General features: G+C 49.1%; 1 protein-coding gene across 3 annotated transcripts in view; it reads left to right on the top strand.

The window, feature by feature from the left end:
* Nucleotides 1-25770, top strand: part of PRKG1 (protein kinase cGMP-dependent 1) — a 372819-nt gene that overhangs the window by 323725 nt on the left and 23324 nt on the right. For all 3 annotated transcript variants that reach the window (XM_042021848.1, XM_042021837.1, XM_042021855.1), the window contains exon 10: nt 21654-21750. In XM_042021848.1, the coding sequence (XP_041877782.1) occupies nt 21654-21750 (97 nt within the window). The remainder of the gene's footprint in view (nt 1-21653; nt 21751-25770) is intronic.

Raw genomic sequence — 25770 nt, 5'->3', positions numbered from 1 at the left:
TACGCCTCCATCCCACCCGCAGCTGAGCCACCCAAACAAATCCTTTGTCTTCTTCCCTGTAAAAAACACTTAATCCCTTTTCCTAAGGGCTCTAATTGCTTTCCATACACAGCTTCCAGTCTAAATGTAGTTCCCATTCCACCCAGGATTTCTACCCTCGTCTCATCCTTACCTGGGGAGCCCTTTCCATGCCTAAAGGGGCTCCAGGAAAGCTGGAGAGGAACTTGGGACAAGGCGTGGAGGGTCAGGACACAGGGAATGGCTTCCCAGTGCCAGAGGGCAGGGATGGATGGGATATTGGGAAGGAATTGTTCCCTGGCAGGGTGGGCAGGCCCTGGCACAGGGTGCCCAGAGCAGCTGGGGCTGCCCCTGGATCCCTGGCAGTGCCCAAGGTCAGGCTGGACATTGGGGCTTGGAGCAGCCTGGGACAGTGGGAGGTGTCCCTGCCCATGGCAGGGGTGGCACTGGATGATCCTTCATATCCCTCCCATTCCAAACCATTCTGGGAAAGGATTCTAGGTTGGGTCTCTGCTCTTCCTGCTCCCAGCTGTGGGACCCACAGGATGTGATGCTCCCGTCTTTGGGATCACCAGGAAGGTGCCAGCCTCCCATCACAGTAACTTACACCATAACATTCAGTAATGGAGGTTTGTTTAGAAAAAGAACCTGGGTGCTTCCGACACTGTTTATGGATCCTGAGAAACTGCCACCATGGGATATTAATATTTTAATTATTTTTAAATTATTTTTTCCATTTGCTTGTTTGCAGCACTTAGAATCCGAGAATAGTTCAGGTTGCAAGGGACCTTAAAGCCCATCCAGATCCATGGGCAGGGGCACCCTCCACTAATCCCAGGTTTCTCCAAGTGCATTCAGCCTGGCCTTGGAGCCTTCCAGGGATGGGGCACACCCACCTTAGGGCATCCCAAACCCCACACTGGGCAGGGCACTTGGGTTTTCCTGGCTGTGCTCTGCTCCACTTACGTTGATTTGTCCTCGCTTGCATTTGCTCCATTTTCTCAGTGCCTCACTGAACGCTCCATGAAATGATTTGAGAAGTACTGAGCTCTAAATCTTTAAATCATCTGAAAAAAGAAAATTTAAAAAAAATAAAAAAGGAAAAACTGTTCCCGTGATGTAGCTGATCCCACGGCTTCTGCGGAGGTATAACAAGATAAAACATCAGAGGTGCAGATAAGATGACATTGGGAATATGTGAGATAAGCTCAGTGCCTGTAAACCTTGAAAGAGGAGATCAAAGCCTGATCTGTCCCATTATGTTGGACATTAATGTAAAACTACCTGGAGGTTTTTAATGGGGCTATTGTTATTAAATTTCTGATGCGAGTTAAAAGCCCCTCATTCGTGGCTGTATTTAAAATTCATTTCAGTGATGGCAGTGAGGTGTTTCTGGCTTTGTCTGCTCAGCAAAGCAGTGCAGGGAGACGCGTTTGAGCCCTGGCTTTGCTATCTCTTGGTTTCCTGTCATTTTCCTGTACAATTGCTCTGCAGAAAACCTCAAATAACATCATTTATTGATCCCAAAGCGCGGGCTCGGAGCGATACCATGAGCTCCGAAGTGTGCAATTGGAATTTGCTCAGCTGCTGATGATCTGAGTCAAACCACTGTGCCATACTCCCCAACCCCTTCCGAGCTGCAGGTCCTGGTGCTGATCTTAATCTCGGATTCAATCTCAGACCTGGGTGCATCTCCATCCTCAGCAAGGTGCATTCCTTACACAGGGATCCTTATTCCCTCATCCCTTTGGAGGCTGCTCCTGTGTGGGAGTGATCTCATCCATCCTGGAGGGCAGCATGGAATTCCTACGGCTTGGAACTCTTGGAGGAGCCCAAGATGGGAGAGTGGCTGGCAGCAGGCCAGGCCAGGGCAGGGACTCTTGGAACATGCAGGGAAATTGCCAGGGAGGCCCTGCAGATGCTGGCTTGGCACCAATTAAAAAGGCACCCCTCGGCTGCTTTGAAACATCAGCCATGCCCTTAAATTCCCCCACTTCCAGCTTCCCAGCCATTTCCTACACTCAGGGAATGAGGGCCTGGAGTTCAGCTTTGAAGGCCGTTTTACCAACCCCACAATCCCAAATCAGCTGCTTAATAGCGATGTGGGAGCTGAGTTGTCACATTTTGCATCTGGGTCAGATTCAGACATGAAAATATTTAAGAGCTGAGCGAGTGCTTAGTGAGGATGTGACCTCCTGCCTGGAAAAACAGCAGATCTAGGAGAAAATGCTGCTCCAAGCTTTCTGCTCCCTGCAGCTCACGCGTGCCCTTGCTAAGTATTGAAGCTGACATTTAAAGCAAAAAGGATTTACTCTCATATTTTATGGCTGCAGCCTCTGCAAAGGGTAAAGTCCTGCAGGAGTGAGCCTTGCACCAGTCACAGACCACACTCAGCACGTCCCAAAGTCCCCTGAAAATTAAATATCATCAACTGCTTTTCTTCCAGCCAGCTAAAACTCTGCTCATTTAAACTTCCTTTTAGTGGGCTTGGGAAATGCAGCAGCAAAACGAAGAATATTTCCTCCTGTTTCTGCTTGTGTTCCAACCTCTCCGTTGTTTCTCAAGCAGGCAGGTTTTTATCAGTGCCTCATTATCCAGGACAGCTCCTTGGAAAGGCAAGAACCACTCAGACTTCTCACAGAGAAAGGGGAGGTGCAAAAGCTGGAAACAAGCAGTGCTGACCTTCCCTTTCCTGCTGGCTTGGTGATGGTAGGAGGTGGGAGGCTCTCGACTGAAGTGTCCTTTCATAGTGAATCTCTTTGCATGGCTTCAAGCATTTTGCAATATTGTTTTAAACATGGCTGGGGGGAAAGAAAATTGAATCTTTTTTTGACCTGCAGCATCTCCTGGGCCATTAAACAGAGGAGCTGAGCATGAGAAAACTGAGCTTGGGAGGTGCCAGGGCTTCATTGCTCAGAAACTCCACAGGAGCTGCTCCAGTGAATTCCCCTTCTAAGTCACTGAGTGTTGGATGGCGCAGCCTGGCTTGGAAATGAAAATAATCACACACACCTCAGCTATTTGAAAGTTTTCCTAATTTTCCCCAAGTTGCAGTGGATGGAATTGCTTAGAAAATGAACATTTCTAGTAGAGGGTGTCATTCCTTCTGCTGCAGAGGCTCAGGAGAGGCTGATCTGTGTCACCCCTTTGGAGAAGGCACAACAGGGGTGCCCAAGGATAAACACTCCTGGGATCTTTGTAAATGGCCATTGCAAGTGTTTCTAGGAAAAAAAAAGATTCAATCATATTTTATTATGGCCTTCTAAAAACTCTCCAGAGCTTGGCATAGTTTGTAGTCCCAGTAGTATCTCTGTCCCATTTCCAGTGTTCTTGTTGGGAAGAATCGTCATGTTGGAATAGAATTGATAATCCCAAAGTGATCATATTCAATTAAATTGATAATTTTCCTGAAGTTCTTCGTCTTTTCATCTTTAAAAACCCCCTTTCACGGTTAAAAATAAAATTATCCAGGACCACTTTCCAGATACTTCCAAAAGCATCCTGCCTGCTCTTTCCCCAGAAACCCATTTTTACAGTGCTTTTTACAGAGAACTTCCACACTTGTGCCAATATTCATTTAAAATGATGAAGTCCACCTGAGAAGGGCCTAAATTAGCGCACAGCTCCAGTGTTGAGGGCTGAGAATCCAGAGGGACCTGGGGCAATTTGGGGGAGTCAGGATTTTGCTGGGGTTTTGCTGCCTCCAAAACGAAATAATCCAGGGAACAGCTCAACTTCAGCAAGTGGGATCAGCCTCTTGGGGTGATTGAGGAAGTCAGGATCAGATTGTGAATGAGGAGCTGGGGTTTTGCTGCCTCCAAAATGGGAAAATCCAGAAAGCATCTCAGTTTCAAGAAGCGGGATCGACCCCTTCCCAGTGACTCTGCGGGTTATCATCTGTGTGCTATCTCTCTCTTTGATAAGGTGCAGCCTTATCTGGCTCTGCCATTAGAAAAGCGCAGCGCCCGTTAGTGATATTTATTTGTCTAATAAAACACAACATTTCCAGCTTGGACCTGTTCATTTGGATTTTACACTTCTGCTCTTTACGCTCAGTTTCTATGGGAACCTGGGCTGTTATAGCAGTGGAGAATAAAGAGGTGAGGAGAACTCTTGGAAAACACAGCTCCATTTTTCCCCTGAATTGCCAGGCACAAACACTCAGCTTAGAGCCAAATAAACTGAGAAGGGAACAATTAAGGCAGGAGAGTTGATAATCATTGAATCCCTGCTTGCTGAAACATCTCAGTTATGCTTTTCTGCTTGGAGAATCCAGGTGTGATGCTGAAAAGTTGGGTTTGGGGAGGAGATAACAGGTTGTGGTGCTTGGCTTTATGGCTATTTTAGCGCAGACTAGAAATTTTATCAACGCCCTGTCTTTTCGGTGCAATTAATTACAGCTGATGAGGTGGAAACGTGGCTCATGTACAATTCTGTACACGAGAAACACACTCCAGGTCACCCATCCTTCAGGATCTGCTGTGTCTCTCAGTGGTTAATGCAGATGAGCTGAAATAACGAGCGCAGAATAGTTGGGCAAATGCCCTTAAGGACATTCCCTGCCGCAGCACGATCTGAATTCTGGACGAGGTGCTGGACTGAGGCTTGGGCTCGATGATCTGACAAGTCTTTTCCAACCTAAATGATTCTGTGTTTGCATTTCCACCTGACTTGGAGGGATGTGGGCTCAGTGCTCTGAATACAGAGTGTCAGCAAGGTGAAGATGAATTTTACATCTTCCAGCAGGTCTGCGTTTATAATCCAGCAGATTTGAGGAACTTGATGAGGATATAAGCAACAAAAAGGCTTTTGAAACAGTTGGTGCAGAGAAGCTGGGGCTGCCCCTGGATCCCTGGAAGTGTCCAAGGCCAGGCTGGACATTGGGGCTTGGAGCAGCCTGGGACAGTGGAAGGTGTCCCTGCCCATGGCAGGGGGTGACACTGGGTGGGCTTTAAAGTCTCTTCCAAACCATTCCATGATTCTGGGATTTCAACAGAGTCACTTGCTCAACACCAGCAGAGCCTCTGATGTTGGAGGCTCCAGGAAAAAAGGCTTTTTTTTCGCAGCCCTTGGGCCGAAATTGGCTCATCCTTCCATCCCTGAATCCAGGGGAGGGGTTTGGAGCCCTGGCAGCTTTGGAAATACCATGGCTGTTGTCAAAAGGCCTCACACAGAAAGCCTCAAAACCCACCCTGCTAAAAAATAAACAGTGAACCACATATTTTGTGCCTTAATAAGCTAAAACACTGGCAGCTACTTAAAAAGGCAATTTTGATGTATTCCTGAGGGATGCAGACAGTCCTAATCCCAAGTATGGCTTACAAAGGAGCTCTGCCCCCCTGCCTTGCCTGGCGTTAATCAGGCTGAGGTGCCTGACAGGAAAATCTCCCAGAATTACATTTGTTCGGCACAGAGCTGAGCTCAGGCCTCCCCTGATTCATTTTCAGGCAAAGGGAAGCTCATTTGAAAGCTCCACTGCTAATTCCAGGAAAGGAAGAAGGCATTAAGGCTCTGCTGGGAGTTTCAAGTGACAGCAGAGCCATTAGTGGAGGGGAAGTGCAGGAAGATGATCTTTATCAGAAACCACATGTTTGGCTGCGTAGTTCAACCCCAGCAATCACTATTTACCCCTTGGTCAAGGATTGTTTTATTGCATTAAAAAAGAAATGTTTGTGGGTCTCTCCTTCCTCCCAGTGAGCAGCAGGTGGAGTTTGGGTGTTTATTGAAGGTGCTGAAGGTGGGAGGAGTAAAAGCTGCTCGTGAAGGAAGAGAGGATCCCCTCTGAAAATAGAAAAGGGCTTTTGGAAGGGTTTTGTGTAGACTGAGCAGGAGGTGATACTGGAGAAGGGAAGGCCTTTGGAAAGAATCTCTCCATCTTTCTTGGGGAGCCCCTTCAGGCACTGGAAGGCCCCAGTGAGGTCACCCCAGAGCTTCTCCTCTCCAGGCTGAACAATCCCAGCTCTCCCAGCCTTTCCTCCCAGCAGAGCTGCTCCATCCCTCTGCTCATCCTGGAGCCTCCTCTGGGCTCGCTCCAGCAGCTGAAATCCTTGCTGTGATCTGGGTTTTGTCTGGAACACTCCCACAAAGGGATCATCCCCTTAGGAGGGCCAAGGTTTCTGTTGGACAAGCATGAGGAGGGTGGGTTTGGTGTGCAGCATTCTGCTCCATTCTGTAACATCTTTCCAGGAGCTCCAGAGGCTGCCAGAGTATTCCAGGGAATATCACCACATGCTTGCTCTTCTTCTCCATGTGCTTCCTGTTCTCCTGAGGAGAAAAATGGGCCTTTGACCTGATCCCAGACATGCCCCAGGTGATCTGCCCGAGGGTAAATCTCCAGTGGATCTTCATTTTCCACATCAGGAAATGGATCTGAAGAGACGAAGTGAATTAACCAGAATTCATAAAAAAACCAGGTCTGACACCCTCCTGCTCTCCCCCATCTTCAGGGAACAGCTGGCAGAGAAGGAGCCCGAGTGGGAAGAGCTTCACCTGCAGAATGATTTCCCCTGTAAGGAGCTAGCATTGGGTCATTACAGCACAGAATTAGGCTGTAAAAGTCAGGTACTGAAATGTGGACAAGAGTTCCTAGAGCAGGGCGTGTTCAGCATTATCCCGGATAGTAAACATTCAGATAGTCCAAAAACCCCTGGATTTTAGTGAAATAATATCTCCCTTTACTAAATATATCCTGAAAATGCTGAATTGTGGGCAGTTTTCAGGCTGGGGAGTCCCAGTATGCTCAGCCATGACTCCTGTGGTGCTGTAGTTTGTATAAAGCCAGGCTGTTTTCCTGCTCCTTCCCTGGTGATCCCTGACATTCCATCCTTCTTCTTGCCCATCAGCATGGAGCTGATGCTTCCCTAGGGCTGTCTTAGGGGGAATCGTCATCCCAGAGCCTGGTTTTGGCATTGGAAGTTTGGGGTTTTTTTTCTATCTCATTTTCATTTCATCTTTATTGGAAAAGTGCTGAGGTGCTTCTGCCACGCCCTTCCCAAGGTCCTTCTGCAGCTTTCTAGCTCACTCCATTTCTTTTCTGCTGCTCTGAGTGTCTGGATGTGCACAGAAAACCTCCTAGGTACCTTTACTTGTCTGAATTTTGACTCCATCAAGCAGCACCAACTCCAGCAGAGTACCCTCAGGGTCACAGGTGGTGTCCCTCTGCTCTGCAGATCAGTTCTTTCTCCATGAGAAGACTTTTCCTGGCAGCTTCGTGTCTTTAATAGCCTTTGCTGATGAACATTCTGAGAGAACTTTTGGAAACCACATCCAACTCTGTCAAGCAGATCAACCTTTAGTGTGACCCCTTCAGGAACCTCAGTATGTCTCTTTATGGGAGACAGTAAATCGATTTTATTCTGCTCTTGATGAGTTTTCACTTACAGATACAAATGATACAAGCTGGAGGTCCCGAGGTCAACTCTGTGAGACCATCACAGGCTCACGGAGTTACTGAGGCTGGAAAAGCCCTCCCAGCCCACGGAGTCCAGGCTGTGCCCGATGCCCACCTTGTCCCCAGCCCAGAGCACTGAGTGCCACCTCCAGCCCTTCCTTGGATACCTCCAGGCATGGGCACTCCAAAGCTCCCTGGGCAGCCCCTGCCAAGGCCTGAGCACCCTTTCCATGGGGAAATTCCTGCTGCTGTCCAAGCTGAGCCTCCCCTGGCCCAGCCTGAGGCCGTTTCCCCTTGTCCTGTCCCTGTTCCCTGGCAGCAGAGCCCGACCCCCCCGGCTGCCCCCTCCTGTCAGGGACTTGTGCAGAGCCACAAGGTCCCCCCTGAGCCTCCTTTGCTCCAGGCTCAGCCCCTTTCCCAGCTCCCTCAGCCGCTCCTGGGGCTCCAGCCCCTTCCCAGCTCCGTTCCCTGCCCTGGACACGCTCCAGCCCCTCCAGAGCTCTCTGGCCAGGAGGGCCCAGAACTGGACACAGCCCTGAGGTCCCTCAGCAGGGCCAGCACAGGGGACGGGCCCTGCCCTGGGCCTGTGGCCACCCCATGGCTGGCCCAGCCCAGCGGCCATTGGCCTCGTGCCCCCCTGGGCACCCCTGGGCTCCGGTCCAGCCGCTGGCACAGCACTCCCAGGGCCTTTCCCGACGGGCCCTTTTGTTATAAACGACCCAGATCCGCAATGGATATGAGTTATTAAAATTTACTGAGAACGCAAAAAACCCATTCGCAAAGCCGAAGGCCAGCGCTGCGAGCCCAGCAGGCTGCCAGAGGCTCGCTCCGGACGCGGCGGATCGGCCTTTTCCCGCCTCGCGCCTGAGGCGCAGCAACCCCGGGCCTTGCGTGGCCACGCCCCCCTGTCAATCTCCTGCGAGCCCGCGCTTTTCTGCCGCTGAGGCGATCGGCGTTTGCGGCGCTCAGCGCTGCCCTCGCTCCTCTCATGGCGCTGCTCCCGCAGCCCGGCCGGCAGCAGCTCGCTCCCCACAGAACAGGCACTGCCACAGGAACCCACCCAGCCGCCGCCAAACCAAACCTGTACCATCAAAGCCACCCCGACAGCATTAAACCTTTAACATCTATATTAGACCTTTGATATTTCCACCGGATAATATCATAATACCCAACATTATAGTCCCTAATATAACCGATAATAGAACTCATAATTAATACAACGTATGGCGAAAGCCAACTTTCAAAAGTCATTCCTAACGCTTTCCAGCCCCTCTGCCGCAGCCTGGAGCTGCAGGGCTTGGGGTGAGCCCAGGGCAGGACGCGGCACTTGGCCTTGCTGAACCTCAGCCCATGGATCCAGCCTGTGCTGATCCCTCGGCAGAGCTTCCTGCCCTCCAGCACACCCACACTCCCACCCAGAAATGTTCTAAAAAGTTTTGTTGCCTCCCGAGGAAGCAGTGAGGGTGTAAATCTGCTGCTCCGTGCAGATGTATGGAATTCCAGTGTATCTGCGCTACCTACAGAAAAGTTATGTCAGGGAATTAGGGCACCCTGGAGAGCTGCAGGGCATGCAGGGAGGCTGAGGGGCACTGGGAGGGGAGGCATTGGGACAAACTGGGAACGTTGCAGTTGTTTGATGAAAATAATGACGATGCTTTGAAAAAACGGCGCTGCTCCATAAAAGCAGGACAGGAAGCAAATGAGAGCGTGGAGGAGCACGCGGATGTCCCCAAAGGCCAGGCCTTCCTAGAGCTGCTTGAGGGTGCATGGCAGTGAGCTGAAGGATCCTCTCTGGAAACGTGGGATATTCCTGCCCTCCAGTGGAAGCATGGAAAAGTGCTGGATAAGGGATGGGAACCTTCCAAGCATGCTAAGAAACCCTCAGGAAGCTCCTTGCTTTTGATCCGCTGTCCCCTGAGCTGCTCCTGGCGTTCTCTGCTGGAGCCCTCGGGCCCCTCTTTGTTCCCCACCCCAGACCTGCCTTTGTCCCATGGAATTTTCCAGAGCTCGGCACTGATCCAAGGGGATGATGTGTGAGAGTCCAGTGCTGGGAACGTGGCTTGGAGGGGTTTTGGGGGAGCACTCATCTGTGCAAGTTCAGCTCCTGGGATGGCAAGAGCTCTTCTCCAGAACAAGCTGCATGCGTGGGAGGTGTTTTAGGAAATACTGTGCTCCATCAGAAAAGCAGGAATGCCGTTGAACTGCTGGGATGTGCAGGGTTTGCTGCCTGGATTCCCCAAATGAGCCAGCTTGCATCCCTTTCCCAGGCAAGGAGTTCACTGAGGTAAAAAACCCTGGGAGTTCAGGTGCTTTGTTTGGCTCCTTGTTTTCCTAATCCCTTCCTGATTATCACAGGACAATATTCCAGTGTTGGCAGAGCACTGGGGAGTTTCTCCGGCGGTGGATTTCGGCGCAGCAGCGAGAACTCTGCTTTTCCCTGGCTGCCATGTGTTAAATAAATAAATGCCTGATAAGAACTTCCTTTTATCTGGTCAGGACAAGCTGTGAGATCGAACAGCTCCTGTCTCACCATGTCAGACACGAACAGCTTCCAGGGCAGCCTGGGAAGCACAGCTCTGGGCTCTGATGCTTTCAGACACTGCAAGGAGGGGCCTTGAGTTTCCCAGTCTATCCCAGTTCTGTGCAGATCTGTTGGAAGTGCCTCAGTGCATCCAGCTGGGTCCTGTCTCTGCCCGTGGCCTCCAGCAGGTGGCTGGAAGGGGGAGAAGAGCAAAGAGGTGATTATTGATTTATTGATTTATTGATTGGGAGCCTCCAGTCTCCAGCGATTTGGGACTCGGGCACTTCCTGCTGTCAATAGATTTGAGCATTCCTTGGTGGTTTCTCCTCCTGAATCTGCACAGCTGCTTCCCGTGGCACACCCTGACCTTTTCAACTTTGATCAGCTGCTGCCAGTTGTCTCTTCCCCTAGCACAGAATCCCATCCAGATCCATCACTTCCCCGTCCCTTTCCCAACCTTACTCCTTAGCTTTTGAGGTGAGAGCAGTACAGATGGATGAATGACCACCACTACCTGCTTAGGCAGGATTTTTTTCCCCCTCACGGCATTTCTACAGGACTTCCAGTGTAGGCATTACCTTGTCCCTTCGTGTCTTTAATTCCTTGTGCAGTTTTTCACCTTGGGCTTCTGTTTGCTGGTTTTGGTGATTTCATATCCTTGACCAATGCTGTCATTTTACTTCTTCTCCCTGTTTTTCCAGTTCATCCCTAAAGATGTTGAGCAGGAAGGATCTGAGCGCTGCTGACCTCCCTCCATTAGGAAAACGACCGCTGCATTTCCTATTTTGCACTTTTTTTGTTTTAATCAATGCACAGACCTTCCTTCTTATATCACTTCTGTAAGAGCCTTTCAAACCTTGTCAGATGGCTTTAGGAAATCCAAGCCAACTGCATCCAGCAGCTCTCTCCTCCCCACATGCCTGGGGTCTCCTTCAAAGAGCTCCAGTAGGCTCGGGAAGCGCCTTGGCTCTTCCCCAAAGAACTCAGATTTATCCATGTGTCAAGTGCTTCTGTTAGGACAGATGTTGGGTTTAGGGGACTACAGGGCTCTGGATCCCATCAAAAAGCCACTTCCATCCTCGAGGTCACACAGAAGTGCTGGGGGAGGCCCATCTGGTCCCTCCGTCGATGTGGGTCCCCTCATGACACTTCAGTGGGGTTCCCCTGGAGCTTCCCTGGGAAGGAAGATGTGCTGGGAGGGTCTCCCCAAGGCCTTCCATGTTGAGCCCAGGGGTAAAAAGGACACTGAGCTTCTCTCACATGGCTTTGTTCTCCTCGGTGGGCTCTTTCCAGAGGGTCTCTGTAGGGTCTCTACAGCCCATGGTCAGGTTCGTGCTGCTGCTGTGGTCAGGAAGGGTTTATTATTTGGTTTGAAGCCTTTTGAAGTTGTTATTTGCTTTTTTTTTCTGTTTTATGGTGTTTTTCCTTTCAGCTGGACCAGATTTGGTTCTTTTTTCTTTCCTCTTTCTTGATTTGTTTGAAACGACTTCGTATTTGAAGGGTGCTCTTGCTTTTAATGTCCTGGCTTGTGCTTCTGCTCAGCTGCTCCAAATTCCTGCTGGCCTCTCCTAGATCCACACTGGGTGTGTTTGCTGTGTCCAGATCCCCATGTGCCACTGCTGAGATTTCATTCTCCTCCTCAGCTCTTTCAGCTGCTCTTTGAATTCCCTTTTGGGACTTCTGAAGTGGTGCTTTTCTATGAAAGCTCTCTCTGGCAGTGGTAGATCTCAGCACATCGTGTTTTTTCTCTTACAAGGAGGTTCTCCCAAGGGTAGGACTTTGAATTGGGCTTGACTTACCTTTTCTGATCTGCCCTGTGGCTATCACTGCCCCTGGATCCCTGGCAGTGTCCAAGGCCAGGCTGGACATTGGGGCTTGGAGCAGCCTGGGACAGTGGAAGGTGTCCCTGCCCATGGTAGGGGGGTGGCACTGGATGGGCTTTGAGGTCCCTTCCATTCCAAACCATTCTGGGATTCCATGAAATGCCCCTCAGCAGCCCTTGGAGAAGGAACACGAGTTCTCTCAGGGTAGATCTCTGCCTCTTAGCAGCTGCCAAGCTGGAAACCCAAGCTCACAAGGGATTTTTTCCCAGAGGATTTGGGCCATTGGAAAGAAGAACTGAGGGCAAAATGCTGACAAAGTTGTCTGAAACCCCCAGGACTTGAACAAATGCACAGTAAGTGGTGAGCACAGTGAACTGGACAAGTAAATGTGTCTGACATCATCAATATATTGATCTGTTCCTCACATTCCTTAAAAAATTGAAGAGGAGAAAGCTGCAACTGAATCCTTTGAACGTGAGCATCGCCGTTGCCATGGGGACCTTCCTCCGTGCTGGTCCTGCCTGGAGGCTGGAGGCAAAGGGGCTCTTTGGTGTCGATGTGCTCAGCTGAGCCCCTTTGGGGCTGCTGGGATCTAATGAGCACTTTGCAATTAGCTGGGGAGGTTTTGTAGAGCAGAACTGTGATTTGAGCAATTTCAGGCTATAGTTAGGCTGAGCTTTCCTTGAGATCATGTCTGGCTTTCCAAGGGTAGGGACACGGCTCTTCCCCAATGAATCCCAACAACTTCCCTTAAAATACTTTTGGTGTTGTTCAATCCTTGGCACCCGGTTTGGTAGCTGGGATTTATTGCCCTCACAGAGTTCATTTGGAATTTTAATGAACAATTGTAGTTTTGGACAGTATTCACATGCGTTCTCCTGGGTGTTTTCCAAAGGAAGAAATCCCCAAGGGATCTGTAGGTATTGCCTCGGAAGTCAGTCAGAAAAGCGAAAGGAAAAACCCTTGATGCCTTATTTTCCAAAGAGATTTTATTGCCTACAGATCCAAACTGTTGAATCCAGGAGGATGAGGAGAAAAATGAGGAGAAAAGAGGGAATTCAGGGAATTGTCTCCTTCCTGACCAAAATACTCTTTTTTTTTCCTTCTAAATTATTCAGGGGCATTAAAGACCACCATGGGAAGTTTCTTTTTCACTGCCTTTGTGCCAACCATCCGCAAAATGCAGCTGATTCAGCTGCTCGGTGTGGGGGTTTAAACCCCAGTTTGCCCCAGGAATCCATGGTTTGATGTGAATTACTTGGCTGTCGATAAATAACATCTTATGCTTTTCCATTTTATAGCAGATGTTCTTTCCATTGGAATGAAATGAGGTTGCCGAGGTCCGAGTGCAGCGTTTGAGGTGCTGTGAGAGGTCTTCTGCTCTTCCTTAGGATTTTGTTCAGCCTGGAATTCCAGGCTGTGCTGGGCCAGGATGGAATGTGATATGAGGCATGTCTTTGGTGTCCAGCTAAAATCATCCAGAGTTAAAGCAAGAGACCAGGAGAAAGGGAGGGGAAAGAGAAGGAACAACCCCCATCCTTAAGCAATATCCTTTAACACTGCACAGAACAGGAAACTCCACCAGAGGAAGGAATACTCCACATCCTCCCTCCGCCCCTTTTAATTAAAATGGATTCAGATCTGGGGGTTGTAATCAGACTGTTCTGTAGGGTGTCTTGTTTGAACTATTTCAGGACATTTTGGCATGAGGAATATTACAAATGTCGTTTTTACCCGGAGCTGAATCCAGCACTTCTCAGAGAAGGAGGTGGGGAGAGTCCTGTGGGAAGCATGGAGCTGTTTCCTTAGGAGTTCAAGGAGGAACACGTGCATCTGGAAAACAAATACACATTTCCGTGGTGACCTCCCTGTGACTTCCAGAGAAAACCAGGGAGTGTGTTCCCTAAAAACCCTCCTTGTGCTCTACTGAGAGCGCTGGGGCTCAGGTCTGTACGGAGTTCCCATCACCTGGCATTTTCTATCCCGGTGTGTTTGACTGTCCCACCAAAACTGTGGCTTTTTCCTGGCACATCAGCATCGTGTGGATGCGTAAGGGACAATCCACAACGTGGGCGCTGGGTTGGGATTTTGGGAGCTCGGACCCCTGGGGGCTCTCGTGGGCTTTAAAGGGAGCGATGCACCTGCCTGTGTTACCAGAGGAGAGGGTCCCACAGGAATATCTGGAGAAAAAGGGTGAGATTTGCATCTGAAGGGGTTTTCTCCCAGATGAGGTCCCACTGCGGGGTGGGAGGCGCTGAACCCAGCAGCACAAGGTGTTTAATGAGGTATCCCAATCTCCTGGCACGTTCAGGGCTTCCACAATACTCACTCCAAAAAATCCAGGCTTCTCAAAGAGCCTGGATGAAGAGAAGCACTTTCTGAGCTGCTTTGGCTGCATTTGAGTGTGTTTAGTTACAATTCTGGGTGAGATCTGTGCAACATCCAAGTCTTCAAAGCCCCAGAATTCCAACAAATCTCTTTGTTTAACTACTGAACCAACCCGGGATGAGCTCAGCTTGCTCCAGCAGCACAGTATCATGTTTGTGATGCTGAGCTCTCACTGAAAAGTGATTTGCTTTTAAAAAAGGGGAGGGGACAAATGAACCTGTGAGGTTTTTAACCCTGTATTTTTAATTTCAGATCTCCCTCCCCTTCCAGAGGAAGTTAGAGATGCCATGGTGACACTGAACCGTCCCATAAATCCAATCCCTCCTGATGGGAGAGAATTTTCTAAAAGTCCTTGCAAGGAGTTTCAAAGATAAACCGAGACTTTTCCTGGAGTTTCAGTGCTTCCAGATAGTTGTTTATGAAGTCTTATCAGAGGAACAGAGCCACTAGCATGACCCAGGTACAGCATAGAGCACAGAAAGCAGGAGAGAAGTCTCTAATTATCAAGATTTGCACAGCCTTTTAAAGATAATTTAACCAGTAGTTACTAAAAGCATATGTTATTTTCACTTTCCTACCAATTATTCAGTAACACGGCCAGGAACTGCGGAATTCCTCATCCAGTCATTCCAAACTACTTTTACTGCAGAATATGGAGTAGTAAAGGAAGAAGGGAGAAAGTTTAGAGAACAACAACAATCCTTCATTTTGATATTTTTTACTCTTATCTATTTACTACAAAGAGAAGCTCAAAACCTCTAAAATTTTTCACCCTGTGACAATCTTACATAGCAGTCTATCACCTAATTCACACCACTGTATTTTCTAGTTCTTGTCTGATCGTTGGTAATTTTTTCCAAGGTTGGAGGTTAAAACAGTGTTTTTCAGGGGGGTAAGAACCCTTAAAAACAGGCAAAGAAATATTCTCAGCACTCTGGGTTCCCACACCGTGGCTTCAATATCTGGTTTAGCTGCCACTCCAAGCTCCACTGCTGTAAGAAAATCTAAAGCAGGGGATGTGCAATTTTCTCCTGATGCGAAAGGCTGTGATCTCAGGTGCTGGGGCATCCAAGAGAAATTCCCAGCCCTGAAGATATGGCCTTGAAAAGAAATCCAGCCTTTCTTTTCCATGCAATGGTCCCTGCAGTTGCAGCTTCAAACCCAGCGGCACCACCAGCACAGGGCTTTTAAAAATCCCAAGGAAAAGGCTCCTGGTTTGGATTTTTGAAGGTGTCAGATGTGGAAGGCAGTGGGAGGAGAAGCTAAATCAGGAGTTCAAGCCACCCCAGAAGGATGGGCTGAGGAATCCTAGCCTAGGAATTCCTGGGTTATTATTCCCATATGTTCACCCTACATCCATCTACAGATCCATCCTTCCACTCTTTCAGTGGGGTTTGCAATTATAAAACATCGAGAGCAGCAGATGAGTTTGATGTTCTCCTCCTCGGTCTTCCTTGGGGCAGGGCAGCAAATCCTCCTCTGGAGGTAAATCCTGTCTGAGCAGCCAGGATCTGTGGGTGACATCCATCCCTCCCTGGGCTGGCTCGGCATTAGGGTGGCTAATCCCAGGCAGGAGTTATCGATGGAGATATCCTGGAATAAGTCTGGGATCTGAATTCGTGAGCGAGCTCAGAAATGGCAGTAATGTGACAGAGCTGGGAATGAATTCAGCTGTTCTGTCACATTTGTGATGGGCAGGAAAACAGGCAAAGAGCTGCGCTTTTCCTCAGAATCATCCTTCCCAAGGCAGCTTTTCCTGAAAGGGTCTTTGGGAAGTTCCCAGGTGCATTTGTGCATCAGGAGGGAGATGGACACGTGGTGCCCAGAGGAAGGAGCACAGAGGCCTTTCCCACACATCCAGGACATTGTTATTCCCTGCTCTCACTGCCTGCTCTGCCTGAGGGGAATTTTGGGGCAAACACCCGCCTTCCAGCTAATCCGTGGAGACCTGGGAGTGCTCAGATCCTGGAGAGGTCTGGAGAGCAGGTTTGGCCTTTCCCAGCAGAGGTTGGGTTCATGCCCTGGTTATTTTTTCCTGCTGCAAAGGTTTGTCAAGGAACATCACCCCCCAAAAGTCCTGACCCCATGATTGATACCTGTGGGGAATGCTGGATAAGGGTTTGCATGTGGGATGGGACCTCTGAGAGGACGAGTGGCCACGCACCATGAAGAAATAGGGATTTGCTCTCAGTGCCTGCCAGGAATTTGCTTTCAGCCATTCCCAGGCTCTGGATCCCACTGGTTGTGTTGATGCCCTGTGGCTGTCCCTCTGCCTGAGCCCTCTCAAACAGAGCACAGCTGAAGCTCAGCATCTCATGGACACCACACGAGGTGCTTTTGATTTCACTTTCACCTATTCCTAGATTCCCCCTTGCCCCAAATCCTTGGGGAACACGTGATCCTGAGCTTTTGGGAGTCATTGGAGCCAGCAGGGAAGGGAAGGCCTGGCAGCCCTGCCACCATTTGCTGCATCTGCTCTTCCTCACATCACTTTCAACTCTGAAGCCTGCTGGTGACAGGAATTCCAGCTGTGTCCCTTTGGAATTGCACCTTTCTTCACGCAACAGCATGAATCCAATCTAGGGAGCTTTCCATGATTTCAGGGTACCAGGCAGGCCAGGTCCCATGGATAGACCAGACTCAGGTGGGTCATTTCATCCCAGCCAAAATACGGACAGTCAGATGGGGAGAAAGAGCAGTCACAGAATTGGGGATTTGGGGGAATTTTTGCTTTCTTCTACACAGATTTTTTTAAGTGCCCCATCAGCTGAAGCAGCATTTAATAAGAAACAAATTGTGGCTGCCCCATCCTTGGAAGCGTTCAAGAAAGGGTTGGGAGCAATGTGGTGACGTGGAAGGTGGTTGGAACAACATGATCATGAAGGTCCTTTCCAAACCAGACTATTCCATGATTCCCTGACCCCTTTAAAATCTTGCTGTATCTTAAGAACCATGAGGAGAGGACTTTTAGTGGGCACAGAAATAGGGTTTAGTTTTGGCAAATATTTCCCTCCCCACCCCACCTGTGGATCTCAGGCTCATTTCACCTGTGTCCCCTTGCAGGCTGGCTCTGATCTCACCATCCAGGTGCCACCATTCCACCTTTCCCAGTTTTCACAGAGATTCCATATTTCCTTCTCCAGAAATGCATCTCCTCAGTGATGGGTGAGGTGTAGTGACCAGGCTGACCAAAAAACCAAGTAACAGGCTGCTGGTGTCTGTCAGTGGGGAAGGCTCCCAAATTCTGGGTTTATCCCCCCAAACCGGTGGCATTTGCTCGGATCAGGGCGGTTGATTCCCATTTGGTTGCAGTTCCTGGCTGGCTGGCAGTCTGCAGGTGGAGAGGAGCCAAGTTTTCTCTGGAGATGACAGTTTGCTAACAGATGTCTGATGTTTCCCAACACGCTTAGGATGGGATTCAGGAGCTACTTTAGCTGAGCTGAGCAGCTGGGTAATTGCAAACCTTTGCTCCTCACATCTTCTTGTTGATCAGCTGCCCGGGTAACGCGATTATTTCAATTTTTTCATTGTTGTTCATAGGTTTAGGAGGCAAAGCTTGAAATATCTCTCAGAGTAATCATTGTCCTAGGAGGCAGTGGCTCATTTAAATGGGGGGAAACCTCCAAAAGTGCAAGGAGCCACAGGATTTCCTCTCCCCTCGGGCAAAGCATTGCCCAAACACTTGGGCTGTGGCTTCTGCACTGCCATTTCAAAGGATTGGGGTATTGGAAGATGGAATTTCCTCCTGAGCCCCCTGATTATTCTGGTGTCTTGTACACGGTGCCTGTCCCTGCCAAAGGGGAGGCTGAGGCCAGGCAGCTCCTCAGGAACAGGAGGTTTATTTGGAGGCAGGGAAAGGAGTGGTGTTCCCAAGCCCCAGCTCTTCCAGAGGAGGTTTCAGGAGGTTTCTGCCATTCAGATTCCCAGGAAACCTTGGAGAAGACCTTGGAGACTCTGCAGGGTGCTCTTGCCTAACTCAGCCCTGAACATCGCCCGTGCTGCTCTCTGAGGTCCCACCCTGCTGTCAGCTGCAGGAGTGGGCTGTGAGCTCTGCTAGGCTTGGGCTGCTGTCAGTAGGTACAAAACCGTGCTTCAATAAGCAAAAAGTCCCATTAGGAGCACACTGGGAGTTGATTCCTGGTGTCCCACAAGGCTCCTGTGAAAAGCTCAGCCTTCATTTTAAAAGCTCTTTATTAACAGACTTTTCCTTGCTTTTGGATCACACATTCCCCATATCTTTTCTTACTGTGCACTTCCAGCTATGATTTTCCAGACATTTTGACCTGGAATGAGCAGCCCAATTACCAAAATATCCAGGGAAAGGCTCTTTCTTAATTACAGCTAATTCAACTGGAGACAAACAAGCCCAGAAATCCCAGTGCAGGAAGTCCAGGCCTTGTGCCTGCACAGCTCCAGCGTGGCACTGACTGTGCCTCCAAGGTGTCTGCCCAGCACACGTCTCATCCATTAATTCAGGAATTTGAACTCTTCCAGAAGTCAGAAAAGCATTTGATTATTTGGAAAGTCTCCAAGCACTGGCATAAAGCTGGGATTTACGATAAAACTGCCTTTCTGGTTAAAGAGGAGTGGCATGAGTGGCGTCTCCACAGTGGAGAAAAGCACCCTGCCCTGGCACAGGTGGATTTGTCCCACACAGGGATGAGTTATTCCCACCTCATCCTGAACAAGTGGGGTCAAACTGTCCCTACCCTCATCCCACCTCTGTTCTGTGGAACTGCTTCCTTGAGCAGATTGGCCACAGAGGCTCTGGGCTCTCCTCCCTGGGGCTGTTGCAGAGCTGTGTGCACACAGTGCTGTGCCTGTGCTCCGCGATGGCCCTGCTGGAGCAGGGAGGTGCCACCAGGTGTGGTCCCTTCCAGCCTGAGCCATCCTGTGAATATCCCAAACATTCCCGAGTGTTGCAGATTCTTTATTCTGATCCAGAACTGAATGTTTTCCTACAGAAAAATATTAGTATTTCAACTTCTGTGTTCCTTGGCACAGCCCTCCCCGTGCCTTGGAAGGCTCTCTTTGCTTTGGGAGGGGATAAAATCAAACATCACACATGTTTTTCACCATTGTTCTGTCCAGTGAGGAGCTCACGCTGCAAAACCTTAGGAGCTTCCGTTCAGGGAGCAGCATGCTCGGCTTCAGGAATTTGGAAGGAATTCTGAACTTCATGATGAGGATCATACCCCCGATTTCTGATTTAGCTTGGGAATATTTGTATTTTCACCTTTTTATTGAAGATATTTATCCTCCAGCTTATCAGGTTTGAAATGCAGAACGACTTAATTTATAGGAATTTGGTGTTTAAATGGACTTGGACTTTTGTAGCTGGGAATAAAACAGAATTCCAGTGTGGCTGTTGTTGGTGGGCACGGGAAGAGCTTGCTTGCCTGATTTTACCGTGGTTTGGTTTCACTACATATTTTTGGCCTTTCTTTTGGGTTTTTGAGGCTTGTTGCAGTGTATTTAGAGAGAAACACATCCAGTGTGTCCCATCTGCTTTGCTGCACTTGTATGTGCTCGCTCCATCCAAGGAGTCTGGCAGAGGGAATTAGCCAAGGCATTTCCAAAAGCGATCCCAAGGATGCAGCAAGGATTTTTCTCAGCAAAATAATCCAGTTTTATCGTGTTGCAATGCAAATCCAGAAGATTTCAGCCTCCTGGTCCAGGAAGGTGTCCCTGTCCATGGCAGGGAGGTTGAAATCAGATGGTCTTGAAGGTCCCTTCCAACCCAAACCATTGTATGACCCTGGCTCTGAAATTCCATCTGTTTGTGTGTTGGCAGGGAATTTTCCAGGCTGGGATTTCATCTTCCTGGCAATTAGAAATCATTCAAGGTATTTAACTGCTCTGTACATTCATCATGAACTGAGAAGCACTCCCTGCTCTGTCACCCCCGAAATGATGGCTCTGCCGTGCTGTGAATGGGGACATTTAAATCCTTTTTTAGCGCCAGCTCAGCGCTCACCTCGTGATGAGCACAGAGGGATCAATGAGCAGCTGTGGCACGCAAGGTTATCCCAAGTTCCCAGCGGGCTCTGTGCTGATTGGGTTCCAAAGTCGGGTGCATCAGGAGCAAGGTCACCCATGGGATCTGGTGACAGCATAAAAGATACAGCAGAGCTGAAGTCATCTGTTGACAGCACCCCCTGAGAGAAAATTGTGCTTTATTGCCTCAGACTTGGGGCTTCATGATGTGACACCTCTCACACTGCCAGATTCCTATTTGGAGGTTTCCCTTTCCACTTGGAAAATGACGCAGTTTTGCTCTTTCTCCCCCATTTTCGTTGAGGTTTTAAATAGAGCAGAGGAGGTGGTTTGAAAGGAATCTGCCAATAAATCAGTTCATGCTGTTGATGAAATAATCAGGAGGAGAATGTCCCAAAGCTGGGCAGGTGGGTGCGGGAGTGGGATGGGGGCTCCTCTTCCCATTACTGTCACCCTGCACGAGTGAAGCCCCCAGTGATCCTGCTCTATCTGTTAACTGCAAACTATTCCAGCTAAAATGAAGCCCTGCACACCAAGCCAGCTGCCCCTGCACCTTCCAGGCCTCCCTCCATAATCCAGCACCTTCCCCTGCACCTTCCAGGCCTCCCTCCATAATCCAGCCAGCTCTTTAGTCCCATAAAGTCACCAGCAGCCAAAGGTCGGACACGCGCGGGGCCTCTCCGGCAGCCGAATGTCACATTTTATGGAGGGGGTGGATCCTGCTCATCCATTTCCCCTCTGAGCCTTTCTAAAAATACCCTAAACCTTAACAAGGAGCTATTTTGGAGGGATCATGGTCATGGATAGGCATGGGAAGCTGATTTTGGCAGGCTTGCCTGGGCTGGATTTGTGTGCTCCTTACTCAGGGGCTTGGTGTTGTGGGACGGTTGGACGTGGGAAAAACAGAGAGCATCGGGATTTTGGGACCTCCTGGCTTGGGATGTCTGCTCTGAGTGAGTTTAGAGGAGGAGAACAAGAGAAGATATCCTTTTGGGAATGTTGATCTGTGACTGAAGTAATTCATTTCGGGCATTTGCAGTTTATCAGATCTGATTTCATAAAACCTGCCTGGGATTTCTCTCCAGGGACCTTTAGTGATCCTGCCACTTCCAATAAACATTTATAGAAACTGCTGCCAGCTTGTGGATAAGAGAAACTTCTAGGAGAGACTTTGACCTTCCAAAAATCCTTAAAGACACCAAAATATTTTTTAAAAAACCCCACGCAGGAGAAGATGGATAGAAAATTCCCAGCTGTAGCCTTGGGAGCTGGATTGCAGCCCCAGGCGTTGGCTTTGCACCCTCAGTAGGGATGTTTGCTATTCCCCCTTGGAAAACTGGAGCTGTGCTGGGATTGGGAGCAGCAGAATGCTGAGCTAAAAGCACATTTTGAGAGCTGAGATGGAAGTGCAGCAGGTAAAGGCTGGGCCAGGCTCCCGCAGCTCGGGGGCGGCGGCGCGCACTGCTCAGGTTTGCACCTCTAAGAAATTTCCATTTTTTCGCCTCAAAACCTCCAGATACGAAGCCGAAGCTGCCTTCTTTGCCAACCTGAAACTGTCGGATTTCAACATCATCGACACCCTGGGAGTCGGAGGGTTCGGGAGAGTGGAGCTGGTAGGTGACCTCTTCTTCTTTGTGTGACGTCCTAAAACAAGTGCTGTGTTAAAGGCTTCATTTTCTGTGGTATTACACCTCAGTAACCCCAAGAAAAGTGATCTGGTGGGATTAGATAGCGAAGAAAGCTGATTTACACTTCCTGAGACATAAAAAAGGTACCAGTAAATGCTTTGCAGTAGCCAAGAAGGATTTATGCCCTGAGAGGAGCACACATCTCCTCTCTCTTAAGTGGTTTATGGCATTGATTTATGGCCTTTTAGAGACAACCTGGAGAGCTGCATGGCTGGTGAGTGCTGGGATTGGAAAAGCAACCTAAAATCTTACTAAACCAAATCCAGAGTGACAGTAGAAAGCCTTTCCTACACATTTTTTATTCAAGCCTGGAGTGGTTCCACTTGGTCATCCTCAAAGCTGAACATTCAGCACCTGACCCATGACAATACATCCCAAAGAGGGACTTCTTTTTTTGCGCAGAATTGTAGAGAAAAGACAAAATCCGAGCCTGCTTTCGGCTCTGCTTGGCTTTGGAGCTCTGTGGTCTCCTTTAAAGCAGAGCCTGAGAGGGGGGTGACCCCTTTGTAACACCATGGGAACACAAGAACTTGGAGTAGGAAGGGGGAATTGGGTTACACCACGGAGGAGCTCCGGACACCGGACACTGGTGCACTATGTTAGGAACTCCTGCGAGCCTGGGCAGAGTGGGAACAGTTACTGTTGCCACCACAAAACCTCAGGGCAGTCTCCACCCCATGACCCTGCAGGAGCCAAGGGCAGCTGGGGGTTGGAAAATGGGCAAGACGAGGTGTTCTGGTGAGTATTTGTGATGTAAGGAGTAAATTTGGTGTGCAAAGCTCAACCCGCTCTTCCCTGTGGTTTGTTTCTGGCTTTTCCTGTACGGATGTGAAATCCTGTGGAGGAGGGAGCAACTGTGAGAACGCTGATCCTTCCTGGGGCTGGGGGTTTCATTTATTGTTAGTTTGTTTGCTCTTCAGCTGTTGTTCACCAACAGCCTGGGAAGGATTCCCTCGCTGATGGGAAGGAGGTCCTTTCCCTGCTCCTGCTGCAGTCATTGCTATGGATTCTTTAGAGCAGGAGCTTGTGCTCAACCTCTCTTTTGAAGTCCCTCCATCCTCTCCTGACCAGAGATTTGTCTCCTAAATTAACATCACCACTGGCTTCTCTACCCTGGAGTGAGGGACCCCCCAGTTTGGGGCTTGGTTTGAGCCTTGGGAAGGTTTTGGCTTCATTTTTAAGCGTTTTGACACCTCAGCATGTTCCAGGGCAGGTGCACAGGTTTGTCTCCGTGAGGGTTTGCTGGTGGGAGTCTCAAACCACAGCCTGGCCTCTGCCTGTGGCAGCTTAAAGGTGACAGAAACTCCACCCTGGTGTTGCGTGACCCTGGGCCAGCCGAGAGGAAGAGCAGGAGCTGCTCTGTCCCTTCGAGGTGTCAGCTCAAGGAGAAATAATCCATTCTGAGCCGATGTTCACATCTCAGAAGCCTCCAAGAAGCCCTGGAGCCACTTGGGGTGGGAAAAACATTCCTGGAGGTTTTCTTCAGGGGGGTGGGTGCCCCTCTCCTGAGCAGCAAAATGCTGGATAAGCTCATTTTCTGTGGTTCTTAACTGACACTGAATCTCACACAGATAAAACACATTTACAAGTGTGGCCCAACACACCAGATTTTGTTGTTTTTCTTTAAATTTTGTTACAAAGCAAAGAAAATATTCCTTTTGTCAACACGGAGCTTGGAATTGCTGCCTGATGCTTCCACCTCCTCCATGAAAAATATGGTTTATTATTCAGGGCTAAAATTATAAAATATATTGGAGGACTCGGCTCTTTTATTGCCTGCATATGGAAGTGCAGGAATGTTCCTGGAAAACATTCGCAGTTTTTGTGCTTTCCAGGAGTAAAAGGGATCAAGGAAGTGAAGGACATGGCAAGGAAAAGGAGTTTTAGAGCTTTGGGCACGAAGTCCCAGGATGTCACTGCTGGAGAGGGCAACTGGTGGTGGCTGGGGGGAAACTGGAGTGTCTGGGGTTGGGATTGGCCAAGAAGGAATAACATTGCCATTGGATGTGGTTTTCCAGACACCTCTGGGAATGCTGGTGGCATGGAGAGGTCGCCCTTTCCATGCATCCATGCACAGGGATGTGGTTTTTGGGTCAGACAGCCTAAAATATAAATTAGTTTCAATCCCACAGATGGTTCACGTGGAAGTCCCTTTTTGTCTCGCTTTTCCAGGCAGTTTGTTTTCTGTATCTCAGGAATAAAGTCCAAAGCATTGGAATTCATGTTGTTTTTCGGGTTTTCGGTGGCTCCCCGGTGCCTCTTCCAACATCCTTATGGATGCTCCTCTTCATCCCAAACTGGGCTACAGAATCGACTTTTATCCAGGTTTTTCTTGAGGGATAAACCATCCAGGGCTGGAGAAACCACAGCAAACGGCGGGAGCGGACTTTTTGGGATGCATCCACTCCTTTTTACATCTCAGCCTCCGTGCTTGGTGTCAGCTGAGCATCTTCTGCACTGGGATCCAGGGTTAACATTAGGAAGATAGGAATTTCAAGTGCCACCGGGATAGGGAATGTCACTTCATGTGACAGGGGACAGGGACGGAGGGCAGCTGTCCCCAGCCCTCAGAAATCATCTCTGCTGGCCTTAATTGCTCTTGGCTTTGTTGTTTAATTTCCTTTTCACTCAAGTCCTGTGCTCCTGATCATCCGCCCCAGGTCAGTTCTTCCGGGTTTAAATCAAGATTATTTTTGACAGCTCCACAATAAATACATTGGAGTAGCTGAATATCCAGGATTGGAGTCATTTTTCCGTGAAATCAGTTCCTGTAGGTGAAGGCTGAGCACAGGGAGACTAAAAATCAGCTCCTTGCCTTCTGCACTCCTTCTGGCTTGGGGGTGGCCCCAAAAAGCAAAATTCCTTTGCCATGTGGAGATTTAATAAAGACACAAATGAAAACATGCACGTAAAACGTTCGAGCCGTGTTTTATGGGCTCTGGACAAAGTGGACACAGCGGAATTTTTTGCCTTTATTTATGTTTAAAGAGAATCTGGCCCCTGTTCTGAAGTGCAATTAAATCTCTTCCAGCCTCCAGGCTGTTTTATAAACAAAGACATTAGTGAATTAATTAGATAACGAGGCAAAAACTGCTGCAATTGTCTTCTGATAGCCTGACAGATGCAGAATCGAGATATTTATTGGTGGAAATTTCCAACTGTGTCCGATTTCCAATTCCCAAGCGAGCTGTTTGTCCCAGCTATTGCAAAAAGATCATTTTTCTCTTGGAAATCTCCTGATTTTTTGGGTTTAATTGTCAGGAATTGCCTCAGGCTGGGCCAGGGGAGGCTCAGCTTGGACAGCAGCAGGAATTTCCCCATGGAAAGGGTGCTCAGGCCTTGGCAGGGGCTGCCCAGGGAGCTTTGGAGTGCCCATGCCTGGAGGTGTCCAAGGAAGGGCTGGAGGTGGCACTCAGTGCTCTGGGCTGGGGACAAGGTGGGCATTGGGCACAGCTTGGACTCCATGGGCTGGGAGGGCTTTTCCAGCCTCAGGAATCCTGGGATTCTGTGAATTCTTTGGCTTTTGAAAGAATGGATCTTTTGGGTGCCATCAAGGGGAAGAATTGGGGATTTCACTGAGGGATTTGAGATCAGGATCACCTGAGGAAATCCCAAACTCATCTGACAATGTCATTCCTCCTTCCAAGCTGAGCAAAATTCTGATTGGGATGAGCTGACGTTTTTTTTCCATCCCTTCCCAACATTTGCAGCGTATTCCCTTCTCCAGCCTGTGCAGGATGTTTCATATTATCACACAGCCACGAGGGGCTGGGCCACTGCAGAGCCACATTTTAATTATCCCTGGATTTTTAATTCCCGTTGAAACTAAACACATCCTTTGGAGGTGGAAACCCATCCTGGGCCTTGTCTGTTCATGGGAAGAGTCTTGGCAAAGTCTGGAATGATGGGATGTGTTTGGAGCCCACCAAGGCTGGGAATGATGGG

This window comes from Corvus kubaryi, unplaced genomic scaffold (assembly GCF_017639235.1).
Source record: "Corvus kubaryi isolate FWS band 111438036 unplaced genomic scaffold, C.kubaryi_AGA036_p1.0 126, whole genome shotgun sequence".
NCBI classification, from domain to species: Eukaryota; Metazoa; Chordata; class Aves; order Passeriformes; family Corvidae; genus Corvus; species Corvus kubaryi.
Note: the sequence above shows the minus strand (reverse complement) of the source record. Positions and strands in the feature narration are given on the sequence as shown.